This window comes from Falco peregrinus, chromosome 5, assembly GCF_023634155.1.
Source record: "Falco peregrinus isolate bFalPer1 chromosome 5, bFalPer1.pri, whole genome shotgun sequence".
NCBI lineage: Eukaryota > Metazoa > Chordata > Aves > Falconiformes > Falconidae > Falco > Falco peregrinus.
In genome coordinates this window covers 110,089,886-110,115,683 of record NC_073725.1, presented here as the reverse complement: position 1 = coordinate 110,115,683, position 25,798 = coordinate 110,089,886, and the positions used below count along the sequence as shown (strand labels likewise).

The 25,798-nt window shown below is 42.5% G+C and overlaps 1 protein-coding gene across 1 annotated transcript in view; it reads right to left on the bottom strand.

Annotated features, from left to right (window-relative positions):
- Positions 1-25,798, bottom strand: part of WNK2 (WNK lysine deficient protein kinase 2) — a 112,478-nt gene that overhangs the window by 3,298 nt on the left and 83,382 nt on the right. Inside the window, 7 exon segments of the mRNA XM_055806359.1 lie at positions 12,870-13,123; positions 14,688-14,732; positions 20,031-20,129; positions 21,061-21,282; positions 23,337-23,551; positions 24,769-25,454; positions 25,532-25,587. Coding sequence (XP_055662334.1) covers positions 12,870-13,123; positions 14,688-14,732; positions 20,031-20,129; positions 21,061-21,282; positions 23,337-23,551; positions 24,769-25,454; positions 25,532-25,587 — 1,577 coding nt within the window.

The window sequence follows — 25,798 nt, the reverse complement described above, 5'->3', positions numbered from 1 at the left end:
TCCCCAAAGAAAACTTCCAAAGAATGTAGGACAACGGATGTTTTTCCTACTCAACCAGGTGCTAACTGAACAATACTGACACAGACGCACCAAGCACTAAGTCCATGGGGCTTGCCTGGAAAAACCTGGAATGTTCTCAGAATTGAAAATAGAGTGCTGGAACCACACGCACACACACACAAAAAAAGCAGCTTGATGGGAAAGAACAACTATTCAACCATTGACAAAGTCAAGTTAAACTAATGACTAATTCAAAAGTATTAGTGATTTCCTTCCACAAATACCAAATGGTAAAACCTGCAACTTGATTACGAAGTTCATTTCAGAAATACTGCCACGTAGCACGAGAGCACCCCATTCCCAAACAGGAATACTTATGTAGGAGCAAACAGACTGCCACACTTGGCCCATTCAATCCCTCATCTTGTCCTTGATACTAGCCAACAGCAAATACTGAACGGTAAAGAAGTTGTACTGTAAAGAGCAAAAAAGAACTCTGGAGATAAGCGTAAAGTAATAGTAAAGTAGCATCTCCCCTTTAAAGTTGTGGAATGAACACCAGAGGCAAACACACACAGAAACTGCAAGGGCCAATTTTACATTGTTCCTTTGAATAAAATCTGCGTCAGGGAGGTTGAATCAGGGTTTACAGAAGAACCTTGAACTGCTCACGTGTCTGTCCCTGCCACCTCTGAGCCCCTTTGCAGCCTGGTATTGGCAGTGGCTGCGCCACCAGCAGCAGCTCTTCCCCGTCCCCAGCACGCCGGCGGGGGGACAGGGCGCCGTTATGCATTTACATACTCCATCATGATGTACGGCCATCGGAGAGCCACATCAACGGCATACGGGCAAAATTAATCTGGCATTTTCCAACTACTGCATGTGTGACTTGACAGTTTAAAACATCCTCTCAATATTTCTATTAAGTTTCTACAACTTCCATAAGATCAAAACCCATGGGACCTGCGAGCTCCCTCGTTGAAACCTCGTATTTCAAGCTAAGGATCTGAGCTGCCTTCACACGCATCCTTGCAGGGCTGCGCTGGGAACGTCGGGAGATGGCAGAGCTGCAGGACAGGGCTGCAGACCTGCTACCAGCAAGGCGAGGAATTCTGCCCAGCAGGCTTGACCCCCGTTTGCTGCACATCAAAGCAATACTCAGAGTCAGGAATAAAATCAGTTCAGTTCTGGGATCTGTAGGTGAATGTCTGTTTGAGTACAGACCCCCCACCTCGATGGTGTAGCATCGACTGCTCAGGTCCCTCTCGCTCCTTTGTTCAAGTTGTCCCGTTTATTTCATCTCATGTCATTTCCATAATTGTCACGGAGGGTCAAAGCACCCTTTGACATGATGGGGGGCAACAAAACAATAGCTTGCAGTTAAGTCAGAAGAATTGCAGCCAAGACAGCTATCAGAAAACCAAAAGCATGAATACTCGAAATGCAAACAGTAATCTCTGAGCCATTATTGGGCGCCAGTGCCAGATGCAATAGTTTGGAACAGACCCACTAGAAGCCTGGGAGCTGCATGGAAGCTGGGCTCAGCCGGGCTGCCCGTCGCCGGCTCTGCCGGGCACGCAGTGCAACACCGGTCTGGCAGCAGCTCCCCCCGAGCTGCAGCACAGGTCACAGGCTTTCAAACACACACAGCACAGACAGCAAAGCCGCACGGGTCAGATGCACAGAAGACAGAAGCAGGAGTATCAAATCCCTTCCTGCACGTCCGCTCCTAATTTCTCCTGCAGTCTACACCAGTGACTGTGACCGCCAAGAGGGTGCTTGCACTGGGGCTGAACTTCGTAACTTCGTTTCCTCGCATTTAAATGATGCCGGGATCGAGTTCAAAGGGGTTCCCTAGCAATTGCCAGCATAGGAGAGAGAGTCCACATGCCTCTTTCACCACCTACCAAACTCCAGCATCCTCATGTGTACCACCAGTGATACCGCAGACCCCATCTGCTTAAAGGAACCCATTTAATGTTCCAGCCTGGTCTGCTTTGCAGCAGCGGAACACCAGCAATATTGTAGCGGGCAGGGGATTTCAAGCAACGTAAACTGCGAGGTGGCACTACATGACTTCTAGAGCACTCCTGCACTTCTACAGCTGCCAGAAGGTGGGACGTGTCAGTTATGGGCAGAACACGACAAACAGTGGAGGCACCACATCTGCTCCTTCTACACAAGTCAAGGGATAAGAGTCTGGAAAACAAATGCAGAGTTACTCGGAACAGCTGGGAATTGACACAATTCTACGTTTTAGAAAAACACTGTGTTTTTCACACAATTTTCAAACACAAAATGTTTATTTTTCTTCTTTTTAATCTATACAATTTCTCAGGGTTTTTTAGTGCCACTGACTTTGTCAGTATACAAGGGATGGACTATACAACAGGCAACAGCAACATAAACTGTAAGATTCAGTGCAAGCCGAAGGAAAACTGGTGTGAGAACATATTTTCCATGTTTGCTCATGAAGCATACAGACATGAATCTAAAAAACCCAAACAAATTAAAGATACATGTTACAGAGAACAGAAATCTCTTACTACAGTATTTTGCCCAGGCAGAAGACTCTGCATAATTCTCTATAAAATTCAATTCTAACTGAATTGATGGAATAATATATTCAAAGGGTACAAACAAAATAATTTAGACAGATATAATGCTCTAAGTACAATAGAACTATACAATTCACAGGTTGGCAGCACAAGACATCTCTGCCCTTCAGAAGACGGTATAAAATGTCATCGCAGTAGAAATCCAGAGCAACGTGCCTTCAGACGTGACCGCGTGGCTCATGACCTGTGCCTGTAACACTCTCCCTTAGCGCTTTCGAGGGGAGACTTACCATCACCAAATCTGTTTTAGTGGTTATCTTGTGCCTTTAGACCAAGAGGTGCAGGTGGAGACTCTATGCACAGTAAAACGGGCAAAAAGCAACTTTCAAACAGGAGAGGTGTCCATGCCACCTAGAGCACAAACTTAATTAAAACTAAAAAAAAAATTAATAAAAAAAATTAAAAAAAATATTTTCAAACGATGGTGAGACTCCAAAACTGAAGTATCAGATAGGAAAAAGAACAGCTTCACATTTTTATTCCATTTTAGCACAAATACTGCTAGCATGTCAGTGGCAAAACACCATTCTTAACCTTGGTGGCCAAACCAAAGCCCGGATACACGCAAGTGCTGTACTTACAATGTTCTCACAGTAACCTGGAGACGTGTTCTCCTACAATCAAGGTTTCAGTTAGATTTCTTCACTTACGAAACATGCATGAATTTGTAATGTAAGTAAATTACAAAAGCCCAGTAGGGGAACAAAAACGTACTTTGTTTCACCACGTATCCAGACGAAAACAGTACTTGCCTGCCTGTTCAAAAAATAAGTTGCTGTCTACACGAACTTTACCAAAGACTGGGGAAGAGAATGAATTGCACTGCCCAAAGCTATTACCTGTCCTTATATACAACTTACTTGGGTTACTCTGTAAATGCTCCTATTTTAAAATGTGTATTTCACTGCTCATTGTACAAACACAAACACATTTTTGATCAGCATGTCAAACAAACCTCACCTCACAATTACTTTTTTTTTTTTTAAAAGCTTCAGAACAGAAAATTAAACCCCTGAATTAAAATAAAAGCATTTACAGCAGAATGAAACTGATGAAGAATGTTGACTGTAAACCTTCAATATCTTTGCAAATAAAAAGAACTTCAACTCACAAGCAGATTGTAAATAAAATACACCTTTCAAACAATTTTACATCTCTTTCCAGCTGGAACTGAAAAGCTGAAATTCAAGGCACTGTACTCCTGCAGGGGTTAGTACAATTTTCTAGTCATCAATTCAAGTACATTGACTTTAAGGATCGCAAGTGTAAAACATCAGAACACAGAATAAAGTGTCTTCAGCAATGAAATATAAGCAAATATTGCCATAACAGACAAACTATCTTTTGTGAAACCATTTCACAGTGATTGCTGGATGCAGTGTATGGCTGTGTACGCTAGCGGGCCCGACCCAGACCCCCGCCTTGTCCAACACGTATGGCATCTACAGGTCAAACACTCCACGTGACAATGCCGAAACCGCCGTTACCTACGGCGAGGCCACTGCGCTACGTCATCCGCAGGTGCGGGCCGGGCGGCTCAGCTGCGGGTCGCTGCAGCCGCACTGGGTACATCTGCAAGCAGGTTCTGCCCAGGGGCGAGAACCGGGCAATGCTCGGACCTCCAACGATGCTGGGCGGTGCCACCGGCCCCGACCACTGCAGCCCGTAAACGGGTGCGGGGAAAACTCCTCCGTACTGGCAAAGAGGCATCACATAGGGTGTCACTGTGCCAGAGAGGGCAGGCCCTGGCATAGGCACTGGCAGGGACGGTGAAGCTCCGGGAGCTAATGCTGCGGGCATGGGGCAAGACACTGGAACAACGCACTTTTTCCCCAGTCCCGTTCTTACCGAATTAACCTACAAAAAGAAAGATACAAAAAGCATCGCTAGCGAGCTCCTCTCTCCCCACCTGCCACAGGCAGCACCATTACACCGAGGCACGCATGTCCGTGCCAGGATGGTGGCAGTGCCTGGCACTCATTCAAAGAGAAGCATCCTGGCCCCTGCCACCGGCAGCATCCCTGCCCACGCCGGGGGGGCACCTGCAAGTGAGCTGCCAGGGTACAGCATCCTCAGAGCTTGGGCTGGGGGGGCTTGTTGTTTTGTTTTGGGTTTTTCCCCCCACTTTTTTGGAGGGGGAAGGGTGGGTGGGTTTGGTGTTGGGTTGTTTTTTTTTTTTTTAAAGAGAAAAAAATCGGAAATGAATAGCAAAGATTGTCATGGGGAGGGAGAGGAAAGGTGTCTGAATACAACCTTACTATTTAAGGAGGCAGGAAACATCACTAAACAAGTGAGAACTGAACACCACAAAAAAAACCCACAAAAAACCCTTGAATGTCCAAAGAAACTCGAGCACCTTTTACGCTTGCCCTTGTGCATAGAAGTAAATAAATTAAAACAAATGCAGAATTAACCCAGAATTCAGATACTTAGAGCCATCATCAGAACAGGTTTAAAAAATTCTAGCACATATTTCTGTAAAAAGTTGTTTCATCCAGCCTCACTGCAGCAAGGGTAGCAAAGAACAGAAAGAGATTTGCCACAGCAGTTCAATACCCAGCACTGGTGGTGGCTGAGATCCGGCGAGCTAAACCAGCAAGGACACCGCAGGAGCTGCTCCTGCCTCAGGGGCTGCCAGAACCAATTCCAGATATTTTGCTAAAAATTCTATTAACATCCACTTCAGTTATTCTGGTTTTGTATGTAAGGGGCAGAGAAAGAGCTCTCCTTCCTAAACAGGAGGATGGAGGAGCTTCCCAAGTTATATGCTCCATCATGCACAGTGCCATGGAAACAACAGTTACCCGAATGCTGCCCGCTCTCTCTGCCGATGGCACCCACAGCGTTTCATTACATTTTTAAATTCACAGAATTTGTAACTCCCTGCCATGTTCCCACCATACCAGCATCTATTCACGGCACATAAAAAAAAGCGTAGTATTTAAGTCCAGGCATCTCCTGTTAATTTGGTATTTCACATTAAATTGATAAAATTGGTATGAAGGTGAAATTTCAGCAGAAAAAAAAGTATGTATAAGATGGTGTGAAACACCTCTGTTTCTGATTTTAGTGTCTCTTCTGCTCTAGAAAAAAAAATGGCAATGTCGCTCTGAGGTTTACTGCTTTGGGTCATTACCCTGTATTCCAAAGCAAATTTTCACTGTCTCCAGTTCTAATCTGAAACCTGAATCTAATGGCGACCACCGAACTAAGAGAAATACCTGTTTCGGTAAAATTAATTTAACATTATTAATGTATAGAAATTCACCAAAATTAACAGCAAATCACGAAGAACAACAAACAGAGGAACTAAGGACGGTTAAAACCTGAAGACTTAAGGAATTATTAGACACATGTTTCAACGTCCTCAAAATGATGGTTTCCCCAAAACTAGACAACTGTGAGTGGATGACAATGGATGCCTGTAAACATGCCTAACCAGAACAGGTCATGCCTTATACAGGCAACAGACACAGTAGCACTGAAAACAGAAGGTGACATTTAGCAAGTGGTCCTATTCAGAAATTTTAACCTGAAAAAGCTTGTTTTCAGTTCTTCTAAAATACTGAGAAATCTACCTTGACCTGATACGTGCTACTTCACTTTTTCATCCTCAGCTAAACTACTCAGTAAGCAGCAGCTGTATTTGAGGCTACGTATGTGCAGACAGGAACAAAACTGCATCATGCTCCAAAACCAGACATTACACATACTTGCTAAAACCTGTTAATATCGTGAAAATGCACGATAATGATTTAAGGTTGCTTCCTCTACCTTCGTCACATGCCTCGAGGGAGCAAAACACATCCTTAAAGAGGCAACAAGACATCTAGCTCTCACCTCTTCCCCTGGACAGAAGTCTCTTGGTCAAAGCCATTTTCTAACTGTCATCTTGTAAGCAGCTATGGTGACTCAACACCAGTGGAGGCCAAAACAATCTGTTTCTTCCTGCATGTAGATGCCGACTGAAACATCAAAATCAAAATGCAGCAGAATGGTCCTCAAAACAGCACAAGGAGCTATGGATTTCTCGCTGTAGGAAAGCCATGAGGCTCCAAGTTAACTTTGCTGATCAATTCAAAGAGAAGCAGATGGACATTCACGCAGGGATAAACAAGGTGTGTACCTACACTGGGGTCAAGGTCACAGCTGTACACTGAACTAGCTCAGCATTTCAATCAGGCTGGTATTTTAACAGAGGTAACCCAAGGAAGCCCCTGAGATGCCCGGCACAGCCGCGTGCCTTGTCAGTGGTAAGGGTCTTTCACCCCTGAGCACAAACCCTATGGATGCCGAGGGGCTGAAGCTCACAAATGAAGCTGTCAGCCCCTAAGTTCTCCTGTCACTCATGAGCTGGCCAGTTCTGTGCCAAAAGGACACATTTTTTATCCATAGCTCCCTGCTTGCCCAGGTGACCTCTCTCCTCAGCTACTGCCTTGTCATTTTTGCAAGTTTGTTCAAAAAGTGCCAGTTCTGGCACAAGCCGCCAATTCCAAAATGTACATCAAGTACAGCACACTGTGTCCTAGTGGTGACACGGCTTCAGCTTCCAGTGCATCTTCTGGGCTTCGGCATTCTACCCACAGCTTGAAGACATGGGTACACATCGTTTCTTTCATACTGAAGTTAGCTCAGGAATTGAAAACAAGTGGTACAATGCCAGACTCCTGCATCAAGCTCAAGCAACTAATGTTTAGAGACCACAGAAAAACCAAAGATCTTTATAGCCACAGCCTGCAGTCATACAGGACAAGCAGCTGGGTTTTAAAATACTCTAATCCTCCCGCAGCAGTGTAAAGCTGAAGTGGCCTCTTCCCCTCCCGACTCAGCTTTAGACGATGCAACAACAGTAATGAGGAATGAGATTGATTATGCGACTTAGCCACCTATGGATGGCATTACTTCACTTTTAATATTACAATACTAATTTACTTCTGTTTGTTCTGCTGCCTGTCTAGAGCCCAGTAATGTCAGCTGCCTGGGCCTTGAGCAGGCTGATGAGGTAGACACAGTCTCAAACAATTAATTTTACAAACATACTGCAAAATTTAGGTCTGTCATCACCGTGTGAACAAGTCTGTCTGCTAGAGATATTTAATAGGGAACTTTTTTCTTTTTGGAGGGGAGACAGAGTCAACATCCTAAAATGTATCCTAATATTATATAAGAAGGAAGTGAAATTCCCCCCTTCCTCTTTCCCTCTGCATCTCATTTAGCTTCCTCTATAGAAGCAATATACTTACTGCACAAACACCTATGGCAGCATCTCTGCCTGCAGCCTTCACACCTCTGCTCGTGCTGCTGCCTCTCCTACACTTGCCAAAGCCTCCCTGCACTAATAAACCTCAGCTCCGAGGGCTGGTACAAATCCCTGCTGGGTAAAAGCCACCTCTTGCTCCTGCCTCCCCAAACACCTGCCTTCTGCTGCCAGCCCTTCCCTGGCCACCACTGACCCCCGCTCCCCCTGACACCCACACACACTCATTTAGAAAACAAGAGCAATGCATACGCAAAGACATGGGTAAAAATTAAACAAACCCCACTGGACAAAAGCTATGGCAGTTCAGAAAAAAACAAACTGTTCTTTAGACTTTTTTTTTAAAATTCTCTACCTTGTTCTCACACTTTACTGAACAAGCTCTAAAGCGCCACTTCAGCTATATGTATATATACTGTGAGCTGTGAAAGTATATAGCTAAGAGTTTTGTTTGACTTACAAACACCATAAATATTTATGCTTTTACATTAGAACAGATGAAGCCGGGTAATTCTGCTGTGAAAGCTGACCATAACTATCACAACCCATTCTGAAAATGCAGAATTTAGATTTTTCTTCCAGCTACATTTTGATGGCTGTCTTACTAGCGCTACTTCTGTATAGTCCAACTACCACTGAAACAGAACTGAATCACAGGACAGGGTTAGAGCTTGCTGCCAACATGAGCAGGGCAAGGAGGCTAAAACTTTTGGGTTTTTTTTTTTTCCATCTTCTTCCTTTTTGCTGAAAACTCACAGTTATTAGGTGCTACTGAAGATTTACGTTTGTGCTCTTCCACTTTTCTGGAAAGCTATTCTGCTATTCGGACCAAGAAGGCAGTGCTGAATAGCTTCGAACACAGATTCATCCTATTTTCTGTTATTCTTCCAACCCAATAGAGACAGAAGACACAGTGAAAGGTGTTAATAGTCCTTCCACTCCATTTTCCCATCTGCGGCTATCTCCAGAAAGCCTGCTTCCCAGGCAGCCAGCTCATTAAAATCAAGATGTATTAAATGCAAACAGATGTGCAGCTATTACTGATGGTGTCTCAGCCCCAGCACACGTCACCAACTGACACAGAGCTGCATGTTCACAGAAACAGCCTTATTATGGACTGAGAACATGTTTACAGCTCTTTTTTGAGTAGTAGTTTGTTGGAGTTTTTTTGTTTTTGTTTAGTTTGTTTTTTTTTTTAAACCCATGGAGCTACGTAACTGTATCAAAAATAGAAAACATTTTTGGTAAGCCCTTTATTCCCAGGCATCTTCAAGTAGCACCTTTAACTACACAATATTCAGTACTCTCTACATACAAGGCAGCTCATGTTTCTAAGCGTATTCCTTGACTGGCAGTAACCACAATTACCTGTAAAAAAAAAAGGATTATTTCATCATGTCTTCAACACAGATGAGCATGAGAGAAATAACTGTTACCAAGTAGTTTGACTTCAGTTCTTTCTAATATCTCCTATTACATTTTAAATCACTCATGATAAGAATCTACGTGTATTTTCATGTTTAAATAAAACATTTGAAAAGGAATATTTCAGTGCTCTGTGACATAACTGGATGCCTGAAGGTTCCCCCACAAACTTTAATACATATCAAGCAGGATGTGCAGCCAAACTGACAGACAACTTCCACCGAAACACAGCAGAATTTAAAGTCTTCCTTTGCATGCCAACTATTTCATTGCTTTCTACACTTCTGATGAGAAAGAGAATGAAAATCAAACCCACAACTCTTATTAAACACACCACCAATTTCCTCTTCTGAGCTGATTTCCAACCTTAAAGAGTAGCTTTCACTTAGTTACAACAACAAAGATACCAATAATCTATTGTTTTCACACAGCGAAACTTGCCGATGGTGGTAGAAGCATCTCAGGAAAAACGACAACTTGGGGGAGTTAGTCCTCTGTTCCCAGGGTGAAAGAGAAGACTTGAAGAGGGCCACACAACTAGCCTGCACGTTAACAACAGTGGGTGAACAGTAAGAGAAAATAATGAATTAAAAAATAAACTTTACCCTTAATCACTAAGGGGTTGTTGCAGTTTTCCTTCAGCCTAGAGACCAAACAAACCCCCAAACACAGGGTAGAAAGGGCCATTTGGTTTAGACGCCTTCTTTGTCATACCTTGTATATCAGACATTCTACATTTCCACCCCAGGAGGATGCTCCTCGCCTACGTGGCTTCTGTGTCACATACAAGAGCTCTGTGTGGTGCTAATCCCAGGGGACCTATAACCAACAGAGCACCAGGGGCCAACTCACTCCTAGCCCTGTTTAAAAAACCCTTCCACGAGACAACTTGCTGCCCAACAACCTCCAGAGACAACTTCGACTTAGAACTGAAGGTACAAATAGAGCCTCCTTCCTGCTCCTCGCCTCCCATCACCGCACGGGACCAACAGCAGCTTCTCCCAAACCCCCAGTCTGAAGGTGGGAGACAACCTGCCCTAACAGTTTCCTGCTCATTTGTTCCTGTCAAAAAAAAAAAAAAAAAAAAAAAAGCATAAGAATTCACCATGTTTCCAATTTATCTAGCTTTTATTTCCAACATAAAACATTATTATAACTTTCTCTGACAGGCTGGAAATCTGTTTAATGCTCCTTATTCTTTTTTCGCAAATGCATTTTTGTATTTGATCAAAAAGACGACAAAAAGATGGTGTTAACAGATGGACTGAAGAAGTACAGCCCAAGCTTTATATACTCCCTATTAGAAAGCTATTTTTCCCATCCTTAATGCGATTTCCTGAGTTCTTGTCTTTTCAATACCATTTTCAAAGCTGGACTCCACGGTGACTCAGCGGAGGTATAGTATTTCCCCATGTAACTCATCACTCCAAGCACTGCTGTATGGGTCGCTTGGCTGGTGTCCAGACTAAGGACCCCTTCACACAATATCCTTCTGGCTGTTTTTCTCCCAGCATCACAAAGCCTTCTCCTCCTTGAACTCCAGTTTCCCCTTTAGGGTGAATTTAAAAAAAAATACAAACAGCGGAACGATGCTCGACTCCCAAAACAATCCTTGTAAAAGTGTTTTAAATCATATCCCCTGCCTCGTTTTCTATCATCTGTGGCATGAGGTGCCGCCTTTGTGGCCAAAATACCCCAACAATAACCACACTAGGAATATTTACCATCTACCCTTGCATCTCTTCTGCAGCCCACACTGCCCTGCAAGGACTTTATGCACAAAACCACCGAGCGCAAGCAGACATGGGGCTCGCAAGGTCTCCAACAGCAGGCAACAAGGAAGGATGTGAAATGAAGAACAGGGAATCCCAGCCTCTCTGTGCTCTTGGTAGACTACTTCTAAAAGACTTCAATCAGCCTTGTTAACTCCCTGGGACAACTGTCACGTTCTAGAAAGAAATAAACCCTCCAAGATCAGCGTATTGAGACAGAAACGTGCCTGTTCCTCCCACAGTAACACTCTGCCTTCTCCACAGGCTTTGAAACAGAGACGCCAAGACTGCAGACGGTAAAATGAACCCCAAATTAATGTTGACGGGTGATTTAAATAAGCAACATAACCGCTCTCTTTCAGCGTTACAAGTGGGCAAAACATCCCCATCGCACCAGTCTTGAGGGAAAGACATCAAGCTGCAAAACGCACATCAAAAGAGTAAGAAGTGACTTAACAGAACAAAATCTGTGCCTTCACCATCACTTTTTCAAAATCGTCACTTTGTGTTTACCAGCACCTCCTTTGACTTACAAGAACTATTAGGGTCTTAAGTAGATGTTGCTGTTACTCCAGAACAGGTTTACACTGGTTAAAGCATCACTACGCAGAAGGATTATTTACTCTGGTTTTTTGTTCATTTATGACAACTAAAAATTGTCATAAAATTGCTTAATAAATTTGCACAAATGTTTTTTCTTGTGAAGTCAGTGATCCTACTCACTTCAAACCCAAGCAGGTACCAAAGCAGACACATTAGTGCGGTTCCTGCTTTGACACGTCTCACCTCACAAATAACTACAGAGATACTACTGCTGCATAAAAGTTTTCTCTCGTTCTACATGCCCAAAAGGGTCTACCATCCAGATCCAGCTGTCTTGTTTTTAAGGTATTACAAAGCAGTCCCTCACTGGTTTTATTTTCACAATTTCTTTGCTTTTAAAATTAATTTATTTTCCTCTACTTTGGCTCAATTGCTGGTCATCCAAAAACATTAATCCAGCAAAAACTATTAGTCAAAGAATCATCCAACTGTGAAAAACAGGTCTGGAAACCCAGACCAGGGCAGGACAGACTGGTAAACTGGGATTCTGAATACATCTTCATTCATTGTTGTGCCTGCCTCTGCATCATCGCTTGGCCATGAAAACAAGCACTGAGTGCAGGCACAAATGCACATCACAACATTTTTTTTCCTGCTACTGAAAATAGGAGGGGATGAATGGGGGCACTTCCAATTGCCATTTTGTTGTAGTTTACTCTCACAGCATTTCTAAAGACAGCATTTTCACGAGGCAGAGCGCCTCAGAGACGCCCAGTACAGCAAGCAAGGGCCAGAAACACACCCAGCCGTCCCCTGTCTCGGTGCAGGACGCCCTCCATCGCCACCAAAGCAAAGGCTCACTACCACCAAGCCACCAGCCCAGCTACTGCCTTCTGCCTAAGGAAGATTACTATTAAATATCTAAAAGAAGAAAGTTTCAGTAATAGTTAAAACTTAAGTTGAGCAATGTATGGTTAACAGTATGAGTATTGCTGTATATTGCTGTTGATAAGCAGTTTGCACTTTAAAAATATGGGTTTTTTTATATATATTGCAGCCCATATATCCCTCAAGATTATTCCAAAAGACAATTAAAAAAATAATATCTGGTTTAGTACTTAATGAAGAGAGATGGACATTTATAGGAAGCATTTATCTGAAGTAATTTTAGTCTATGTCCTCCTCCACATCTGAGTCCTGCAAAGGCTTTCAGACACATAGCAAAAGGTACGTCCTTCAAGGAGTGCCACTTACTCCACATGTCTCATTCTGTGTTTGCATGGGATTAGCCTTTGGCTCCATGTCTTGCCTTTTTTGGTTCTGCTTCAGTTGGTTTAAAGAAGGTTTTGTCTGTGCAGCTCCGACAGTTTTGCTTGTCCACTGGTCAACCAGTTTGTGAAGATCATCTGTGAAGGTCCCTTTCTTGTTGTTACTGTTGTTGGCCTGAACCTGCAGGGTTGATTGCGGGAGGGGCTCAGGGCACGTTACCAGACTGTTAGTCGAGGATCCTGGAAAATCACACACAAAGAAAGTTGATGATGGCATCTCTGCTTCGCCACTTTGACGCTCAAACAATTTTTCATCTACTGCAATTCAAATGGTGGCTTTTCAGACTTTTAACCCCACCCCCACCTTTCTACAGAACACCTTTGCTTAAAGAAATGGTCCAAGTTCAATGCATTCGTATTTTCTATCGCGTTATGTTACCTCAGCCACGAGCTGTTGTGCCCACAACTTCTCTCCAAAGGGAAATTAATGACTCTGAGAGAAGAAACGAGTGCAGTCCCAGTAACACGGGCATCCTAAGGCTTACAAAGTCTCTCCAGAGGAGACTACCACGAGAGAGTGGGAGGCAGGACGTATTATTCACTAAAACTACACAAATGAAAAAAAATTAATTTACGATTTATTTTACTTGCATAAGTTTACTGTCCTCCTGGAAAAACGTAATTGTCATAGAGGTTGCAAGTAGGGTTGGCTACTACACCTCAACGGCTCCGGGAGAACTCACAATCTCTCTCTCGAGGATGTTAGGACCATTTACTCTGCCATCTGTGTATTTTTTTGGGGAAAAAATCCCATCAGGACCATGAACATACAGAAGAAAGAGGAGAGAGGAGGACATACTGGGTATGTGAGTTTGAGACAGAGAGAAGGATACGGAACTTCTGGTATAGATAAAAGCAGGCAGGAAGAACATTAACAGACTTAATTTTAAGTGTTCGCTTCTTTCTAGAAGAGCTAGGGGGAAAAAAAATAATCTGTTCCCTTTTGTGTTGGTAACTACAAGTCTGACACAGCAAAATCTGCAAGGAACAGCAACTGAAGGTGCCTGAATTTGACCTAAGCAGAAAATGTAAAGTAACTTTCCAGCTAACGTATTTGATATAGCTAAAGATTTGAAATCAAGACCATCTCTCCAAGCAAAAAGTTCATAGAACTGTAGTAAAATTATTATATAAGCAAACATGAACATTCAGTCTTCTTTTTTCTGTTAATCAGTTACCAGCCAATGAAACCGCGTAAACTAATTAGTCCTATGGTTATATAAAATACGTTAATAACCTTTAAATGATCATGCATTCAACCTGCAACATAACTTCAAAGTGAACACTGCTCATTTCCTTTTCCTTTGCTTGGGGGAAAGGGACGGGTGAAAAAAGTAAGTATTTTGACAGGAAAGCTCTTCAATTAGTGTTTAATATTTCATGCAGCTCAACAGGAATGAGATTGTTTTAAGCTATAAATTCCTCCAGCAGAGAACTGCAGTCATATAAAGGTATGTATTTCAGGAAGACAAACACTGAACCCAGTTTTCTGGCCGCATGCGTGCACAGTCTCACACACACAGAATACCACAACTGTCTTGCAGCATGCGTGGTTCCCAAGACATCACAGCACATGCATTATTATGCAGGTATCACAATTTATACAGTCTAATTTCATATCAGTACAAGTGCATCAGCTCTATTTATTAAACTAGCTTTTAGTAAAAAAAACTAATAAAAAAAAGAGCAAAAAAACAACCCATGCCATGAAGGAAATACTGAGAAACAAAAATGGGATAGTTACTACTACTGTGATCTTTGCCTAGACATAGTCGTTTCAAGGTGGACCCTACAAGGTAAAACAATACAAGACATACAGAATTAGGTAAGACTAAACACAACAAATCTGACGGACAAGCTTCTGTACTTTTAAGCAATCAAAAAGTAGTTATTATGCAAGAAGGACAGACAAAGTCAGCAGTTCAGGTGAGTAAAGGAAGTCTAAAAAACTGGACAGCTCAAACCCTTCTTTAATGTGCAGCCATTCAGAAGCTTTGAAAAAGTACCATAGCATGCCAAAAGCAAGGTCTCGTGACTTAAAGATGCATTTGTTTGGTAGCTGTTGGGTTTTTTTTGGTTTTGGTTTGGTTGGTGGTTTTTTTTGTTTGTTTGTTTGTTTTGGTGGTTTGGGTTGGTTTTTTTTTTTGAGTTTGGGTTTTTTTTGGGGGGGTGGGGGGGGTGTTGTTTTTTTGTTTGGTTTGTTTGTTGCTTTCCCCCACCCCCATCCCCTCCCCAAATTGCCTTGGCTTCCTAATCAGAGGTTTTGATTCCTACTCTATTTATGCAGGAAATGATGTCAATTCAGTTTGTGACAGGAGGCCAAAAATGCTTTCAGGAACAAGTCAAGCTAGTCTGGCTGCAAAGACAAACTGTAAAACAATCCTAAAAGTCCTGTTTTACAAGTCCAAAAAGATACATTGTTCTGCAGGTCTGAGGCCAATTGTTTCCAAATACTTTATTAGTAGGATTTGTGTCTAAATGTGAGATTCTGAACTTTAATTGAAAGCAACCGTGAATGAGTTTCCCTTACGCCTTGTCCAAGTGCAGAAAAATAATCCAGCAGAGTAGCTGAGTTTTCATTTAACCGAACTACGTTGTTTTTTCATTATTGTCTCATTACATCCTTCATCACGATTTTACGTATTCTGTTGGATAGATAGAGTGCCAGAAGCGTACCAAGAACCCTACTCAACTGTCAGATCTTGCCAGACATAAGCACTGTTTCTATTTGAGTGCCAAATTTCCTGAAAGGTATTTTGGACTTGGTAAGAAGAATATCATTATGGTATGGGAGGAGATGAGTATCTGACATGGGGCATGGCAAGTTTATCGTGAAGAAACACTTGAAAACATGAGCAAAATCAGAGTGGGGCAAAAAGCAAGATACAGGATGGATGTTCTTTTTCTCTACAGAAAACTAGTATAGCTATTTTATGTTACTGTGCCAGAAATGCAGCTTTAAACTCAAGAGATTGCAGGTCCAGGCTGACATAGGCTCTGAATGAATCTTCAAAGGAGAAAGCAGAGACATCAGTCAGAGACTGAGGAAGAGAGAGTATAGAAAAGAGGGAGGGGGGGGAAAAAGGGACAAGAAATGTTTGCGCTTTGATATGGGTGACATGAGGAGGAACAGAAGGATTGCTTTGAAAGATTTTTCTTATTATTTCATAGAGTTTAATGAGGCTTCTATTCCAGGAAAATCAGAAGGACATGACTACAGTAATATCTTATGCAAGCATGACCAAGTTTAGTTTCTCATCTCAAAGCCTAGGTAGCAAATAAAAGTCACGTTTACAACTCAACAATATGCATTGCATTTTTAAATTTTTGCCCCTCAGATATACCTTACCTTGCCTATCTCAAAGTCAGCTAGCAACTCCCATTATGAAAACATCAGCGGCAGTAATACTAGAACGCTATTTTCTTAACTATCCTGCAGCATTTCTGCATGTAGCAATAAGTAGTATTTAGCACAATATGTATGCAAATCACAAGCAACTGCCTGCGAAAAATAAAAGCAGGCAGCTGACTAAAGTACGTGCTCAAATATATGTAAAAAAGCTTAATCACCAACCCCTCTGCTTCCTGAAAACCGAGGCACAAGCTTCCACGCACCTCGAGTGCCAAATCCAACCCAGGGCCCCCGTACATGCGGAGAAGCGGCAGAGAACAGGGACACTGGACAGAGTCACCAAACACCTGCCTGAGGGGAGTCAGCTTTAAGGAAAACATTACAGAAGAGTCAGTCACCAAAAAGAGAGCTGCTTCTTCCAAACTGTATCACTCTGGCATGTTGCTTGGGAGATGAGAAACATTATCTAAGTGGTGATATTGCCTGGAGCAGGGACTGACAGTCATCACCCGTGATTGGTTTTAAATTCAAACTCAATTAAAAATGCACTTGGCAAACCTAACTCATCAGATTAATTGTATTACTTCTAAAATAAAGGTGTTTAATAGCTGTAAAGTTAAGGAGATGAATCATAATTAAGATGTAATCTAAGACTACAAGAGTTCAACAGAGTGGTTTACCTCCAATTCCAGATTTCTTATCTGAGAAATTAAATAGCCATTATATCATACAGGACAGAAAAAAAAAATCCATCGTCCCATACTTGCACTCTAACACCTGCAAAAAAGCTTGAAAGCTAACATAAAATTGAAATGGCAATAAATTCTTAGACCATTTCCATAATTGCCTATGCACATACAATACACTAACTACTACAGACCTGACAAAAACCCCTTTATACAGGATTACAAGTCCAAGCCAAATGGAGCTTTTGAAAATTCTGCTCACACTCAGAACAAACTCTTCCCTAAACACCCTTCGCATTTAACCCAGGGAAGCAGCTCAGGCTACGCTTACACTGAAGCCCATCAAAAATAGTTTATCCCATGGAAAGTACAAAGGAAAAGTCAATATTTGACATGGGGAAAAGTTCAAGAAGAATTCTTTGAGAACACTGTGAAAGCGTTCCAAGTTTGATGAACTACTTGTAAAACTATGCTTAGCGCATCTGGATGTTTGTTTTTAAAAGCGTGCGGCTCATTTGCCTGCTAACACGGTACAGCCTCACGCTGGATCAGCCGAGCTCCCCAAAGGGCTGTTTTCCCTTAAACTTATCGATCCGGAGCTTTTCCAAACATCCAGCACAGCTTTTCCCCACTGCTCTCAAACAGACAGAAAACCCCAGGGAAACCTCAACTTCTGGAAGAGACCCGGGATGCAGAACCACCACACGGACAGGCCACCGAGCCGTGGCGTCAGGCAGCTCCCCCACCGCCTGTCACCAGCACGTGGAGATGCGACCATGCTCAGCACCTCGCCCGGGTACTTGGCACCCCCCGAGGGGAAGGGGTGCTGGCCAGCTGCCACCCGCCATCGCCGAGGACCACATCCTCGGGGCCCACAGTCACGGCTGCCCGAGCCGGCAGCGGCCCCAGCCCCCCCTCAGGGAGCTGGGGAGGGGGGCATGTGCGGCCTCACCTTCCACCCCTCACACCCGCACGCTACCGACCTGCTGGGCTCACTGGGAAAACAAGCTGGAATAACCTCCTGTCCCCATCCAAACCTACCAGTAATTCAGCTGTGGACAACTGCGCAGCAACTCAAGTGACAGGCAGTATTTGAACCTAAGCTGCGCCCCCTGAGCGGCGGTGCCTCGGGAGAGATGTGCCAGGGTTACGCGCCTGAAACTCAGTCCATCTCCTCACATGACTCAGACATGGGGGAGTGCAAACCTCCTCTCCAAACGCTTCACCCCGGAGAAGCCGAGAAGAGAGCATATGGGCTGAGAACAGAAAGCAGTTAGTCATGCCGAGTTATTTAAGCATCGGGAAACTTCACGATTGGAAGGATTTACATATTCCCTTGGTTTCATTCACAAGATCCATGCACCCAAACATTTTTAATATGCTGGTTTTTAATTGCCATCTCCCAGTCTTTTTACATCCTACTGAATAGCAATTCTGTGAAAGATTAATGAAACAACTTCTGGGAATTACGTGTGCAGAGGAAGAAACTACTATGTCCGTTATAATACCAAATGGGAAAATCCGTGAACTAGGAATTCCCCTCGGGTTCTCAGGAAAAAATAAATAATCCCGAATGCAAAACTGTCTCATATAGTCATTATAAAACTTGCATAATGAAAAATTCAGTATGCTGAGCAGTAAACATCAGTTCTCAAGAACCTGAGTGCTTGGACTTTTAGGGACCTCAACCAAAAAGGGAAAAAAAAAAAAAAAAATCAAGATTATTTTTTACAGTACTTTTTATTCATAAAATTAGGAGAAGTGTATTTGAGTGGTCTTGTGCCTTTGATCTGTACCACTTGGATAATGATGAGCAATGTAGAACTCCAATGGGAGATCTGATATTAATGCAAATGAACAGTTAGTTAACCAAACATTTTCTCAAGAACGTTATTAGCCTTCCTAATGTTATATGTAAAGTGGCCTATAGTACCTGTTCAGCACAACATATCTTTATTGTACAAGCAAAATCTGTTTGCCTAAAAAGCAGCATATGTGATTGGGTTAAAAGGTCTTAATTTTTTAATTGAATAACTTGGTATTGTTTGGTTGAATTGCCAATTACTTTAGAAGTCATACAAATAGGGTACAAATAGAAGGTGCACAATTATTTGAAACATAAAAATACTGGATCCCAGCAATCCATTTCAAAGTCTCATCTGAAAATCTGATATTGCTTTTTACTTATTTATGCATTGATGAACTGCTAATTGACTTCATCTCTGAGGTCACATAAGGTCATAAGAAAATAAACTGAGTAAAGTGCTTCAGCCAGATCAGCTTACACAAAAAAAGTTGATGGTACTCTCCCACGGAGTAACCAGATCTTCCTGCTGCTTACAAGTACATAAAAAAATTGCTCTCTTAGAAGTAATTCAAGTGAATGCATGGGGAAAAGCCCACCTAAGAAACAGATTTTGAAAGAACTAGCTGGAGCACTATCGTCTCAGCATTTCCACATGCAAAGAGCGGGGGAAAAAAAATTAAAGAAAATAGAGTGGATATAAACAGTACTGTATATCGTGTTAATACAGCCCTTGTATGGAAGTTATACCCTTCAGTGACCTTCTAGTATTGTATCAGCTTGCTACATGCATGTCTTCATAGTCCAAACATGTGTGAAAGAGACCATTCGTCTACAGAAGGATGGATTTCTTTTTGTTGTCGCTGGAACCGGGACAGCAGACATGTATATTTGCCACATTGCAAATAAAATTACTTCAACATAAATCACATAAAGTACAAAAGCTTTGGTAAGTCCAGGGTAAAATTTACCATAAGGCTATATAATAAATGATGAGATCTTCCACACATGCTTTTGGTGCCCAGGCACGAGCCAAAAGCAGTGCAAAAAAAGCTTTCATATGAAAAATTAATATAAATAAGGTGTGTTCATGATGATTACTTAAAAAAGAAAGATAAAAAGAAAGAAAAGATGGTTCAGAAAAAGGGGCATCCTGCCAAACATATTAGAGATAAAACATGGAATTGGAAAAAGTGGGTAAAAGAAAGATGGACTGTGATAAAATACAAAAGAACAAATACAAACAGATGGACAAAGACACAGGTCCACTGAGGAATCTGGTACGAGGTTTGCTACTAGATTTATAGGTCACTCTCTCAGACGTTTGGTGGAAAACCGTCCAGCCTGCAAATGAATATAAAGGGAAGAAAACAAAGACACTTATAAAGTACAAGTAGCTGTGATCAGATGTCCTATACCATCAGTCAAATCAGCTTTGTTAGTTAAACATCCACATCTCCATTTTAAACTTTGCCAAAGAGGAGTAAGTTAATTGACCATACACAAAGGATGCAATAACAGCAGAAGAGAACAGATAGGTATTTTGCAGATTAGTTTGGCAGGATGTGCAATGAGAGGAAGGTATTTTAATCATCATTATAACTTCCAATATGCATGGCAACAAGATCAGTCAAAAGCCTACGAGGTGTGCAAGACACAGAAGTATCAGAGGTCGGGACTGAGGAACAAAGCCAATCTACAGTCCTTTCGCTGGGACTCCAAAATCATGCACAGAGTTAACCCGTCCGATAAAGGAAACATAACTTGGTTCTCTGGGTTTGGTTTTCATTTTTTCTCCCCACCCCCCACCGCCCTCACACCCAAGGATCGTTTGGTAGTTTATAATGAGGAACTCTGGGTCCATCGGTATCAAGGGGCTAAAAGAAGCCCAAAATGAACCAAAGGAAACAATCTCCTATCCTGCTAGATCTTTTTTGTTTTCCTTGTCTTTTTCTCAGAAATCTGTAAGGCAGACTCCAGAAAAGGTGTCAGTATAAAGCCACCGCTGGCAAAAATAAAAGGTAGTTTCTTCCTAAAACTTAGTGTGCCTTCTCGAGTGTTGACTCGACACTTGGTAAGATACTTTACTTTTGTTCTTCTGACAATACTGCAACGATCTTTTTAAAGACAAGCCCATAATTTGGATTGTCAGAGGTTCACGTTCCTACATCACTAGAAGTGAAATCCACTCCTAAAAAGTTCAAGCACAAGGGAAGCAAACTAATTTTAGCATGTGCTGGAAGACATGCTGAACAGCCGGTATGAAAAAAATCACCTTGGCCAGAGCTTGCGTTCACGTCACCTCCTTCGGGGCCCAAGCCGGAGCAGATGTCAGAAGACAAAGAGGCTTTGACAGAGCACGGCTGCTGTGTCTGAACAGCCTTCCCAAAGGTGGCTGGGGCAGGGGAAGTGGTGGCTGCTGCTGCTGCTTCGGGAGATCCAGGCTGAGCTTTAGCTGTTTCTTTGTGGGGTGAGTCTTTAGAGTCTGAAAGATTACCTGAAAGAGCAAACAAACAAAACACATGCAATGGCAAATGCTAGGAAACCACCGAATAAAAAACCGTACCTAAAAATAATCGTTCCCTGGCCCAGGAGGAACAGTGGTTTAAAATCCTGAGGTAGTGTATTAAGCACAGACCCTATGGATAGCCTGCACCAGCATATAATCTACACATGCTATCACCGATCCAGTTTCTCCAAGAAGCTTGAGGAGTAAGTTTCATTTTTACAGTCTGTTTTCTGCATTTTTCAGAAAGGTTGCAGTGAGGACCTCACCAGGAGCACTGCTGAAACTAAGTGAGAGCTGCAGAAGCATCGAAGTGGGAGGATGAATGCACAGAACGATGGAGCAGAACACGTAGGTTTGCTCTCAGACATGAGGGGGGAAAGCAAGCAAATGGAGAGAAATAAAAAGTTGCTGCAAAGACATGAGGGACTTTTTATTTATAGCTGTCTATATATGGATAGATCCATGTGTATATATAACTCTCTGTATTGATATGTCTGTCTACTCGAACATCTCACATAAGGAGGCTTTACCACCAGAATACTTTGTAATCACCCTTGTTGCATGGATTTATCGGTAAAACCATCTAACAGTGGAAATGACAGTTAGATCAGGAACCATATTAGAAACCGCCTCCCCTTGATCCCTGAGGAAGGGCCTAGGAAGGCCAAAAATGAGGAATATACACAGAGTCAAGGACGAGAACTTGGGCACGGATAGATTCTCAAAAGGTAACGTAAACTTTACACAGTGCCTCAAAAAAATTGGAGAACAACACAGAAGAAATGCGTGAAGGAAGGCATGCACCGAAGCAGCGGTCTGGCTGAGCAGATTTCTGTTCTCTAACTGAAGGTGATGAGGAGAACCACCCCCACCCCCAAAAGAAGAACTGGGATATCTGATGCTTAAAATAAGCTTAAATTCTTTGGACTAGCACAGTACACTAATATGAGCCAAGATCCATGAGTGGAGACAGATGTGGGTTTTGTGAATAGACAGAGGGGGGAAATGGCTAGAGAGAAGCCAAGAACAAACCAGAAAAATGAAAGGACCAAGGACAGCAGACAGAGTATCTCAGCACAAGGAAAGGAAGTAAAACCTCTATGCATGTCAGCCAGGCAGCAGCTAAAGAGGTATAAAGCACTGAACGTTGCTTCAGTTCCTGCAGGCAAGAATACCAGGATTCAAGCTGGACCACAGAACATCTTGCCTCTGAGTATCTTTGCTTTTCTTGCCTCCGCTGAAATCCTTAATTAAAAGTAAACCGCCAAAACACTCTATTAAGATTGATGCAATGAAATTCGAAGTGGACCTGTGATGCAGCGACCTTGCAAAGAAGAGCTACCAGGTTTGAAATACAGGGTTAATGCTGGAGGTGCTGCTGCTCCTCTAAATAAGAACGTGAACTAAGTTGAAGAAAAATTATTCATGTTCTATTTTACATTTTGCTGAAGAAATAAGTACTGGAGTATATCAACATTTTCCAGTTAAATTATATCTTTATACTTTCCAAAGGGATGATGACTCAAGACTGTACTACTGGTTGAAAAATCTTCAACTACTTCAGATGGTCAAAGCACCCATCACAGTTTTATAATGGAATTTTACCTCCCAGCCTTTTGGGGAGCAAACACAATCCAATCTTATTTATATGGCATCTCGTAGGAAAAAAATAAACAAGATGCAGCACATAACCAGCACAGGATAACAGCACCTAAGAAGTGAATACAGACATCAGTAAATTGCTTTTGGAGAAAGGATGAGAAAATGTAACCAGGCTGCGTTCCAAATTAAAGTGGAATGCTGTTTCTCTGCCAAACATTGGGACCGATGCAGAGAAGGTACGTATGGTTCAGCACTGGGCACAAAGGTAACCAGCCTGGCCCAGCGGCCGCCCACCTCAACAACGGTTTGCGCTACACCAGCTGGAGTCATGGTACTAAAACCGGCAACAACTCAGCGCCTTTCCTGCAGCCCACGCAGTTACACAGCAGAACCACAACCGACAAACAGCAGGAGTACGGAAAGCAATGTAGTGTACCTACTTGTGCTTGATGTTCCGCTCCTGAGCTGCTGGACCAGGGGGTTTAACAGTTTTCCTCCTTTCAATTTATTTTTGCTGGTTCTTCGGCGACGGCCGCTTGGCGGGGCCGAGTGAAGGAACCCCAGGTTGGGCGGGAGGGGTTTCCCTAACCGAATATACAGTGCCTCTATCTCGTTCTTCTGCTGAGTCTGAAGTTCAGCAATTTCTTTCATATGCCTAAACGTAAAAAATAAAGAACTCTGCTAGTAATGCATTTGATAAAGCACCGCATCTTGACAGCATAGTTAGTTCTAAAGAAAGAAACAGAACGGTCTTTTGTATCAACTGCTCATCCAAAAGTATGTGAAGTTATAACAATCTACCTGTGGTGACTGACTTCTCAAATACTCGTTTGTAAGACAGAATCCCAAGCAGCTAAAAAGCTTTTCAGCATCCTCAGTGAAAAGAACCGATTTTGACATGAGATCTGACAGGAACTCCAAACACTTCCAGAATTTTTCTCTTTATACCAGTAGCTTAAAAGTAGTTAACTCTTAAGAAGTTAACTCTCAAGGTACGTACATCAGTTTTGAAGGAGTTCAACGTGAAGAAAACCAAAAGTGCTTCCCATTAAAATGCCATTAGCCTACGAATCATTACCTTATTTATAATGCAGATTTCATGGTGCCATAAAGTCAGTTCAAAGGTTTTGTGTTACTGCAGTTCTGTTTTAAAAAGATGCATCATCTGTATTCAGTAAAAACGTTATACCTTCAGGTAAAGATTATCATTTCAGTTAAACTAACATCTAATGCTAGTTTTTACCCATCACGTGCCAGGAAAGAAAGAAAATGTTCACATTTAAAGCTAGCTAGCTCTCAGGGCTGGCAGCACAACCAACTCCTGCCAGGTTCACGCAGCCTCCTGCCGGACCTGATGAGAGATCCAACGGGAGGCGAAGCGATGGTCTTACCTGCCTAACAGATGCTGTAAAAGCAGGTCTGGAAATAGTGAGGGGTCTGTAGACCTAGTAAGTCTACATCACCCTTGTAGGGAAGGACATGAAGAGAACACTACAGCAGCTGTCTATGCAGGCAACCAGATTATTTTTACGCCGCCTTCAACAGCGCCCACATAGGAACCTACTATCCCATACATTGCAAGTGCTACCGTTTGCTACCACGTCAACATAGCTCTTCAGCAAGGAGACCAGATACTGCAGCAGAAATGTTTCGGGGTTTAAAAAATTACTGGATTATTCTTCTAAACGGACACAACAAGGCGATACATAAAAGAACGCAGACATTTGGGAAGCATCCTAGTGCTGCCTAACTTCCCCAGATCCAGTTTACTCATTACAGCTATGAAAACCACACATTTACTCATCATATGCAGAGATGCTGCCTAGGTATCTGAACACAAGCTCCCTTAGCATTGCTTGCAACTCGACATACTTTTCTCTCAGGTTCTGCAGTTCTTTCTTCATATCTGCATCTTCAAATTCCGAGTCGTTGTCGCTGCTCATGTATGACGACTGAGAGTGGAAAGATGTTATGTTGATGGTAGGAATTTTTGTTCCTTGCCCATTAGGTGAATCGAGGCTTGGTGAGCTAGCTTTGCCAGATCTTTGCAGAAAAGCAGCTGCTTTTTTAATTAAGTCAGTGGCTGCACTACTGCTTGGGGGGGACAGTTGAGCAGCAGCCACCGACTGGCAATGGAAAGGCTCATCAGCAGAATCACTCGAACCCTGGTCACAGAGGACATCGACAGAAGAGGCCGTCTGCACCCGTCGGACAGCTGTCTTCAGATCAGGGCTGGAAGGTAGCTCATCCAAATAGACATCTGGGGGTGCCGAGAACCGTAAGCAGTGTGGCGCTGTTAAAGTTAATTCATCTTGTGTGCTGATTACTGAAAACCTGCCAATAGTTTTGGCTGGTGTACCGCTATCATGAGTTTCAGCCTGTTTTCCATAGGAACCAGAGTCTAGAGAGTCATCCCTTTGAAGGTTATTTATCACCCCATCTGCTGTAGATATCTGTGTTACGTTATCTGTGTATGCAGACGAAGCCATAGTCTTTGCCTTCTCGCTCGTTTTAGAAGTTTCCATCTGTTTAGTTATGCTTGATGATGTAGGTGCAACCTGGAGAAAATAATAGGGATTAATTCTGAAAGCAACTGTAACAATCAAGCATAAAACTGCTCCTAGTTTCTGGTTACCTGAAGGAGGCTTTTTGCTGTAGCAGCAGGAGCTGAAGCGATGCTTGCAGATGAACCTGTTTTACAAGTTGGAAAAAAAAATTATATACATATATTTTTTTTCATGTGTGGAATGCTTTAGTATAATAAAAACCAGTTTATTGTGATAAACTGAAGAATGATACAGTGTAGCACTGGAGAATAATCTAAATACCCGATTTTTGAAATACAGGATCTATAATGCAGGGGGACAATATAAAATACCTGCAGGTAGGCACTCTCTTCAAT